The 9792-nt window shown below is 50.7% G+C and overlaps 2 protein-coding genes across 2 annotated transcripts; both read right to left on the bottom strand.

The window, feature by feature from the left end:
• Positions 1-1055: 1055 nt before the first annotated feature.
• On the bottom strand, positions 1056-2664 carry V2A60_006625 (RuvB family ATP-dependent DNA helicase reptin; the record flags this gene model as incomplete). Its single annotated transcript, XM_083257919.1, has 3 exons — positions 1056-2265; positions 2350-2576; positions 2656-2664. 3 exons carry the CDS (start codon positions 2662-2664, stop codon positions 1056-1058), a joined length of 1446 nt encoding a protein of 481 aa, XP_083114045.1.
• A 502-nt stretch (positions 2665-3166) lies between these two features.
• On the bottom strand, positions 3167-5936 carry V2A60_006626 (uncharacterized protein; the record flags this gene model as incomplete). The annotated part of the gene is made up of 4 exons (XM_083257920.1): positions 3167-3437; positions 3516-3576; positions 4285-5724; positions 5783-5936. 4 exons carry the CDS (start codon positions 5934-5936, stop codon positions 3167-3169), a joined length of 1926 nt encoding a protein of 641 aa, XP_083114046.1.
• Positions 5937-9792: the final 3856 nt, after the last annotated feature.

The following is a 9792-nucleotide window of genomic DNA, read 5'->3' on the forward strand; positions in this document are numbered from 1 at the left end:
ATTCTTTGGAGTCGGGCGCTCTTGTATTTTTTTATGGACAACGGGACCTGGATGTTGGAAGGCTCTGATCACCTCTCTATACGAAGCGAAAGAGTAAAACAACAAAGTGGCGTTTTCTCTCCTATCTTCTGTTTGAAGCGAAACCGACTGCCTATGCTTTCTGCATGCCTGCTGGCACAACGTCGTGCACTTTACACACTTTCACCATTATTTTATGCTTTGGCCGAAAAGAAGTGCAAAGTTTGCATACAGCGGTCAAGTCAGAATTTCTGCAACGGCTTGTTTCATTTTGGGTCAGGTTTGTTATCTAGAGCAAGCGATAGTTTAAAACGGGGGGCTTTGCGGCCGAGTAGGTGCTTTGTTGGGTCCAAAGATGATGGATGGTGCGAGATTTGTGCCGCGAGCAAGTGGCCTTTTTTTTATATGATATCCCCGTTAAATAACATATTACGTCTTCTTCACAAAAGCATCACTCTCTACCTACGCATTGTGGGAGGGTATTTGCTCTCTATGACCTGGCAGCGGCCGTGACTTGATGAAAATTGGCCTGGTATGAAATGCAGCCTTCAGCAGGATAGAAGAAGCCCCGAAAGGATATTCCGGTTTTAACAGGTATAAATAGATTGAAGGTAAAAGAAAAAAAGGAATTGAAAAATCACGCAAAATACTCAGAATTACTAGCTGTCACGTAATTTCTCACCCACATGTTCAGAAAAGTAGTTAAAGAGCTTCTTGTTCATTTCATCTACTCCGAGGTTGTTTTCTTTTCTATCCATCTGCTAAAAAAGCTTCGCATTCCTCTTCCCCTCCCATAAAAACGCCAGCCGAAGGAAGACAACAAAACAAAACAAAAAGAATTACCGAAATAGAAAAGCCAACCCCTAGAAGAAGACAAGATAGTCAATGTCATGCCTGTCTGCCTCTTCTTTCCTGAAGGACGCAAGCCAAAAGCGTTCTGGGCTTATATTTTTTTTTTCGATTTTCCTTGGTTGAAATCGTACATGCCAAAACAACAATATATCGAGACTGTTTATGTAACTTTTCCTTTCCGTTGTTCAGCTCAGGTCCATGCCCTCGCCGCCCACGGTCGTGGACGCTGCGGCGGCCGCAGTGCCGTTTGTGTTGACGGACAGGTCGACGGCGCCGTCGTCGCCAATCAGGCGCTTCTCCGACTTGGTGACAAACTCGATGCTGCGGGCCGGGTCGTAGAAGAGCTGGAAGCTGCGCTGGACGTCCTCGATGCCGACCTGCTTGGCGCGGCGCTTGGCGGAGACGAGCTGCGAGGTGCTGATGAGGTTGCTGGCGTAGCGCAGGCCGGCCTCCTGCCCAATCTTGGTCAGCAAAGCCAGGGCGTCGGCCGAGACGTCAACTTCCTCCTCCTGGGCGCGGATCGACAGTATCTGCTTGATCTCCTCGGCGGCGTAGGGATGCGTGTTGATGATGACGACGCGGTCCAAAAAGTCGAGAGGCAGGCCATGCGGGCTACGGTAGTCGGTGCCGCGGATGCGCGCGTGACCACGGTTGCTGGCCATGATAACGATGGGCGCCAGGTCGTCCTCGAGCGCTCGGTTGATGTACGAGAAGCACTCAATGTCCAACATGTGTACCTCATCGATGAAGAGCACGCCAGGGACAATCTCGGCCTTGCCTTCCTCCTTCCACTCCCCGACTTTGGTGTTGATCTGGTCGCGGATTTCGCTGCGAATCTCGCCCGTGTCGCCCGAGAAGAGTGCGAGGAAGCCCTGCGTGCGCGAGTTGATGACGTCAATCTCGTGGAGCGTCACCGTGTGAACAACCTCCTTGCGCTTCTGCAGCTCACCGTCGGGGCACTGGAGGAACTTGGTGTCGACCCCCATGGCGTCGTAGTCGCGAGAGCGGGCGTACGAGCGACCCAGCTTGGTAATCTTGCCCGACGACTTGTCAATCGAGATGATATCGCCGGCCATCACGCGCTCTTTGGTCATGGCGTCAATCATCTTGGTACCCATGTCGTAGACAGCCTCCATGTCCGTTGTCTTGATGGTCAGCTTGCCCTGCTTGGCCGTGCCGGTCACGCTGCGGTCAATCTGAATTTCGACGACCTCGCCCTCCATAATCTCGCTCTCCTCCTTAATGCGCACTCCAATGGACTTGCGAAAGGCTTGGGTGAGCGCTTCGGTCTTGGACATTTCGAGGGAGAAGATTTCGGACGAGGCGAGCGTGGTAAAGGGTACGTCGGGGCCGAGCGACTGGGCCATGCCCATCGCGATGGCAGTCTTTCCGGTACTGGCAATTCAAGTTAGTAACCGCAGGTTGTGATGGCGACACGGCCATCGTCGCGGCCAGGGGGGCAAATGGCCTATTTCGTACCTGGGCGGTCCAGCGATCAAGACGGCGCGACCAGCAATCTTGCCGTCCTTGATCATCTGCAAGATGACGGCCGCAGCCTTGCGCGCCTTCTCCTGGCCGACAAGACCCTGGGAAGCGGCACGGGGCTCGAGGGTCGTGGCATCGACGCCGAGACCTCGAATGTGCGAGTGAGCCGCGATGAGGTTAAGACCGCGCAGGTCTTTGCTCTCGGAGACGGTTACGAGCGGCTAGTTCGCAGCATCAATTAGCATCAAAAGCAGCGAGAACAAGCTCCATTAGGAAGTATTTAAGCTCATCTCTACTCACAGCAGCCATCTTGTTGTGTTTGGCGCACGTAAACCGGCTAAAATGTTCTGTCTGTTGGGAGGGAGTGGTGAAGAGTTGCGAACGACCGCCTGTGCTCGCGTTGCCCTTGCAAAAAGACATTGGGCTTGCCGCGAAGCTTGCCTGTGGCTTGTGGGTATGTGGCTGGTAATCTGTGTGGCTGTGCAGGGGCCATTCCTAAGACGTGGTTCCAGAAAGATAGTTAGGCCGCAACAATCGTTTGGCTTTTCAAATCAGATTCTTGAGTTCGTGGTGCTGGCTTTATTCTGAAACGGCCTAGTTCTATCTAACTACTGATTTCACTTCTAGTGTGAGCTCGTGAATTCTGGTACTCGATCTACATGGTTCATGGAGGAAACTGGCCAGCCAACGGGCTTGCCACCTTGAAGGTGCTGGCGTGGCATATGTAATAGCTTGCTTATATGTCTCGAAAGTCTCATTCAAAACAATTTGAAGCCGTCGGGCAGCTATGTAGACCGCTCCAGAGAAGCAACTACTCCAGGTACTCGAAAAAAAAGGTCGGAGGCCCCGGAAACCAATGAGGCAAGTATTCGCCCCAGCCGAAATAGTTGGAATAGCCCATAGGGTGGTCTCTACACAGGCGGACCTCTTCCATTCGAACACCTTCCGGGAGGTCTTCTGGATCAACCTTCATCACGCCCAGGCGGCCGCAGAACTCGACGGGGTCGATTTCTTCGCCGCTCTGTTCAGCTGCCGTCGTGGACGCGGCGAGGCCAGCTAGCACCAGCGTGGACAGCTTCATCCTATCCCCCATTGTTCGTATTAGTCCATGTATTGTTACATGTTAGATCTGTAGTTCTTGTGACACCCAGAACACGCACCTTGAACGTTGATCCGAATCTATTTGCTGGTCTTCGAGATTTGGGCGATGCTGTCGAATTGCTGGGAAACAAAAGTAATGTTAGAGCAAGTAGACTTAAAGGAGAAACCGGTCTCATTTATATATTATTTCCTATATGCCACGATTGTTACGTGGCTTGTGACTAGGCAACTGCGGATGGACATTGGCCAGCCTGGCTTCTACATAGGCACGCATGCAAGCAAGTTTGGAGGACAGAGAATGAGCCTGAAGTAAAAACGCAATGGCAATTTCAGTTTTTCATTACATAATACAATCATTAACATATCGTGGTATATCTATAGTGATAGTAACTCGCGATGGCTGCCCATGCGCTGTTTAGTTTACCGGTATAAACGCCCGTTACCCATGTCCAAACCCCGGAAAACGACTCAAAGGCGAACGAAAAGCAAATGTAACAAAGCAAAGAAGTTTTAGATAGTATCAGCGAAAGATGACCGAAACACTGGAGCGAGCATTTTGCCTTGGTCCACATCATCTTCCAGATGGAAATGGCACGGGGCTGTGCTCTGCAATCTTTCTTTTCTTGTTGACACCATCTCCCAATCGACTTTCAAGATGACCTACTCTTCTTCTTATTTCCACCAAATTGGACAGATGTTGAGGTATGAATGAATGGTTCAAGTGCTGAACAATGGCCTCAAAGAGTCTGATCGTGGAAAAATTCTCCTGCCAGGCGTGCATATTGGTTGACCGCAACCACAGTGCATCTACTGAATTCTGTAGCTCACATTTTACCGACTGAACTTGAGTTCTTGTTGATGTCATGTCTGCTTCAAGATTCTGTATCCGTGCATCTTGTTTTGTAGTAAACGCCGCATGATCGTGGCGGTTGGCGTCGCTTGTAGTCTGGATCTTAGCAAGTTCCGCTTTCATTTCCTGCACATTTTGAGATGCTGCCAATGCCGACTGTGCAGCAGCCTTAACCTGCACACCCAAACTCGCACGCATGTCCCTTTCTTTGTTCATCAATTTGCCAAAATTTTCGGCCATGACATGTAGTGACTTTTGCAGATGTGTTTCCTCATATTCAACTTTTTGTTGCGCAAGACGCAGAATCCTTTCATCGGGCACGATCCTATCGCCTTTCTGCAATAGAAACTGTGTCATTTTGTCCTCCAACTCTGCTTCCAGTTCAAGATAAAGGCTTTGTGCTGTGGGAAGATCCAGCTTTTTAGGCTGAGCGCTGTCGAGTTTCGTGTCGGCTTCATGATCCTCGGCTACATTTCCATCTTCTGACTGGTTGGTGGCCATCTGTGATGCTTCAAATTTAGCTAGCCTCGACTCTAGATCTATAAATGCCTCTTGCTTGACGGCACTATCCAACTGAGATGAGAGCTTGGCCTGTTTCTCGATGTTGGCCTCGATGACTGCCAACCTAGAGGCCATACTCTTCAGCTCGACTTCCAAACTTTTTGAAATGTCCTTCTCGTCGGAGAGGTCTTGTTTCAGTGTAGCTATTTGGGATTCGTAGTTGTCGATGATCTTGGATTGCAACTTGTGGGACTCTTGCATGACATGATCCTGTATTGCGGCCGTGCGCGATTCGTACGCATCCTTGATCTGATGCTGGAGATTTCGAGACTCTTCTGCGATTTGATTGCGCACAGAGACTTCCAGACTATTACGTGTCTCAGCCAGCTTCTGAGACTCTTGGCTGGTATAGTGCTGTATCGCGGCAGTGCGAGAGTCACAGGCATCTGTGAGCTCACGCTGCAGCTTCTGAAGTCCTTCAGCTATTTGATTGCGCATCGAGGCTTCAAGATTATCACGTAATTGAGATAGCTTTTCTTCAACATGAATGTTGTTAGTCTCTGAGGATGTTTCGCTGGGAGGCGGTGTAAGGTCGTGGCGCGCATCTCCATTCAATCGCTTCGATTGCGCCACCAGTTCTAGCTTTGAGCACCATGCGCCCATGGCACGAACTAGCTTATCGTCAATGACTGTCATGCGTTGAGAGTACTTGGCTTTGTCGAAATCTGCCGCCTTCGCATGAAGATCAAGTAAATCAGCAGCACTGGAGAATTCTCCATTCTGACAACGCTTTATATCGGAACACAGCTTCTTGTGCTTCTTGTCTGCACCGTCACGCTGAATGTACCAGAAAACTCGCTCCGATATCAGGTCGATGAGCAGCTTGGTGCTTGGCAAGTTGTCGTCAGCAATAAGTGCTATTTAAAAGTTAGAGCAGGAGCCGAGGTTTTGGGTAGTAGTACGCCAGTTGCTTACCATCGGCTGATGGGACTGCATGCGGTCGGGCAGGTGCAGACTTTTGTATACAATGTGTGGCGTCCGTTGCAAAGCGCGAACGTGGAGAGCCACTGGGACCAAAATGAGGGCCGTCGGGTGCCTCACGAACACCGCGGTCTCTGTCGTACACCATGGTAAAGCGAACCGCTGTGCGGCAACGACGTGAGAGCCGATTGTTTACAGACTGTGCAGAAGGCGGCTCGGGGACGCGCTGGGTAAGTATTGAGCAGCGTTTCGGAAATTCGGAGTACGTTGAACATATACTGTTTAGCTAATCGAGCGTGTAAGCCGAAGCCGCGATGCAGGAGTTCGGGACAGCTTGTGTGCTAGCCAAGAGCAGCCTCTAAATGACAGATGGCGAGAGGCAAGAGCTATATGTTGGGATGGAAAGGTATCTCAATGATGATGAAGAACCGTTCAAGGTTACGAGCCTGGATATGTAGTCTCTTTGAATGTTGCTCTTTCTTGTTTCTGTCCTGTATTGTTGTGTTTGAAAGAAGAGGCGGACATAGCCAAGCAGTGTTTGCACGGCAACCCGAATGTTGACGTTGCTATGAAGATTGGCCGCGAGCAAACGGCGTTGGCAGCTGGCAGGTGGATGCCAGCTGGCAAGGCAATGCCTTTTTTTAGTCAACGGACAGAATGAAAAGTTGGAAACGGAAGCGAGGAAGCGAAGGGAAGAGAAGAAGAAGAGAGGAACAAGTCCAATCGCTACAATTGTAGACATAGGGGAGGTAAGCCCTCCTTCATTACACTGCACCGCACCGCATCGCACCGCACCCTGGCCAACATGGAGCAGCGGACTAGTATTGATGTACGGTGGTGTCGATTAATCTTGAGAGTCACAATGGCAAAACGGGTGTGCGTCAGCCCCGCTGCAGACAGACGCTAGAGGGTGACAACTTACAAGTGCCAGGGTGGATTCTGTCTCTGATGGTGTGGAAGGTCTGGAGTATAACGATGGGCAGAAGATTTGGGGCTAGAATGAGAAGCAGACGAAGGAGCAGATGGAGAAGGACAAGAGGAAGGACAAGAGCGAGAACAAGAGCGAGAACAAGAAAGACGGATGGAGGAGATAGTCTGCGAGTATTTCGTACTGGCCCTTGTCCCGCATTATTCAACTCTTGGTGTGCCATCGATCCCTCGATTCCCTCGTGCCCTTCTGCCGTCCCATGCTTGCTAGCTGCATTGTCATATTACACTTGGCATCTGTCAGAGAGTGTGGAAGGGCTGCATTTTTAGCGTCTTGGACAGATCATCGGTTTTTCTGTGCCGGCGAGGCCCATCGAGGGACTCCAGAGCCCGAAGCTGGATGCAGCCAAGGTGACGAGCTACTTGAGATCAGCTACCGGCAGACATGAATATCTACCCATGTCAGAGTTTTATATGGCTACTGAGGTACTTGGGCTCTTTTGTGCCGTCCGCCGACCCGTTGGGTGATCTGCCGCGTGCATGTCTTGTCGGTGAGCGGACGGAGATTCAACTGTCCCACCCCGTTGTGGGTGGCAGAACTCGTATTGCCCTTATCGTAATCCATACTTTGAATAGGAAAAGACCAGATGGGTATGGAAAGTTATGTTTTGTTTCTTTGCCCCTCGGCCTACTCAGTAGTTGCCAAACGGGCAGAGAACAAGGGAACCCGTCGGTCGGCGGTGATGTGCCCGGAACCTTGCCACTGACACATGGTTGCAAGGAAGTGGAAAGCTGCAGCCATGCCTGTGATTTGGATGGATGGACATTTACTCGCATCGCGCGGTGGAGCTTCATGCGCGCTTTGTCGTGATAGCGCAGGTCGAGACGAATCACACACAAGGCTCGACTTCACGGCAAAAGCCACGCAAGCAAGCCACGCTTTTGCACCGCAATATATATACTTCGTTGCTGCATGTTGTCTGGCCATAAATTACTACTATTACTGGCCGGGTTCTGCAACCCATGTTCGTGGTTATTGACTCATTGACACCACACTGGCATTATTAAAAACAGAAAAAGACGAGAACCTGATTCGGAGTTGTTTCGCGTGCGAACGATTGACCTGTCCAGTCACCCGCTCTTTTTTCACACTCGCGCCGACTTGCGACAACTGCGAGTCACGAGACTTACGAACACACTCAGTGCACGACACTGTCTTGGTATTGGTTATTTTTTTACCCAATCATTTCTCTGAGAAGTCACTTGGCAGAGGCACCTCGTCTTTTTGATAGCAAATATGAGAACCAGTCAGGTGTCGCACTGCCTTCTGTGGAAAGGCGGCGCTGTCTGGCGGGTTGACTCTAGCCAGATGGTTCGCAGCCGCCTCGCCAGCCAATTGAGGTCAGATATAAAGCCAGAGAATATTCTGTGAATTATTCGTCGCCATGATGATTCCAAAATGTGTCCACCAGGTGTTGATCAAACCGAGAGTTCGCCGCAAGTGCTCAGCATAGTGACGCCAAAGGCACAAAAATGTGTTTTTAATCTTCGAAGTCTGAGTAGGTTCTACTTGTTCGACTTTCTCCAGTTGAGGTTATTTTTATACTGTGGCGATCGTCGCGGCTCACCAACTTCCGAGACACACGCACCGAGAGCTTTGGTACCCTCTCTGCTGGAACGCCTTCCCAATGAACTGCTGGGCCTCATTTTCTCCCGTTGAGCCTTGGAGTGCTGGGATATGATGGCGCTGGGGCTGTCCTCGCCGTGGCTTTGGCAGCACTTTCTGCGCCATTGTGCAGGGAGGAGTGAGGTGGGAGCCCTCAGCGGTACGCCGCTATGCAGTATTGGAAATTATCTACACCACTTCCCTACCAGAGGGCGTGAGCTATTTCCCGCCGTCGTCAAGGATCTGGAAACCGTGAAACAGGCCCGGTATCCGCATAAACCAGCCCATGACTGGCTATCTAATGTGTTGTGCGAAAGCCATTGGCTTTTGGATGAGGGGGCAGCGGTGGTCAGCCCGAAATCTACACTGCGTGCTATCGAGGATCATGGACTTGGTGCCGCCGTGTCACAGAAACTCGAAATCAGCTTGCAGCAAGTCGCACAGGAGCACGACATCGGTGAGGCGGGCCAGAAGTGGTACCTGCACAACATACGGACAAGGAATACGTGCGCTTAGCAGCCTCAATGGAATCGGATGAATCGGGGCCACGGACCATTGCAGAGTCAGATCCAGAAGGCACACCCAACGTGCCGTATGCTGATGATAGCAAGACCAGCAACCAGAATACAGGCTTTCGAGCCCTCGTGGCTACTGTCGTGTCTACTCCATGGCTTTCGCTGGACACTGGGCTCTTCTTCATGACGCTATATCGACATAACGAGCCGCCTTTGGAAGCCGAATGGGCAGGGCATGGGTTTGACGTGGTATCGGAAAGGCAATGGTAGGGCTTCGAACATGAAGAGTAGACAGAGGCCACTGAGATGATGAAGGCGGCCCAGAGCAAACATTTTGCACCCATATCGTGGCTATTAGGGTGATTCAACACAGAAGGAAGTGGTACAAATATTAAGTAGAGAAGAGAAGCAAGAATAAGTACGGGTTAGCAGGAATAGCAGTGCTCAGTACTCAGTACTGGTAGGGGGGGAGAAACAATCATCGTATCTCGTCGGCTTGACGGGGGTGTGCTCTTGTGTGTGGCACGGCAGGGGTTGGTGCTGGGACGGAGCGCCTAGACTACGGCAAACGGCCGAAAATGCCAAGTGGTTGCGGTTTCAGAGCGCTATGTAGAAATTGTTCGCGAAGAGGAGCTGGAATTTTTGACGCGAGATCGGTGCTTGAAAAATGCAGTTTGGGAAACGAGGTGTTAAGGATGTAGTTGATTATATATGGTAGCTGCAGATTTGATGGAAGGAGGTTGAACATGGCCTACCTATTTGTACACTTGTACAGACTACTACGTACCTCAGTACCCAGCTACCTGCCTAGGTGCCTACCTAAGAATAAGTACTACTTATTCAGTAAGTACTCCGTACGTGCTCGAGTCGGTAAGTACTACTTAAGTAAGGTTGTC

Source organism: Cordyceps javanica, chromosome 4, assembly GCF_051103115.1.
Source record: "Cordyceps javanica chromosome 4, complete sequence".
Lineage (NCBI taxonomy): Eukaryota > Fungi > Ascomycota > Sordariomycetes > Hypocreales > Cordycipitaceae > Cordyceps > Cordyceps javanica.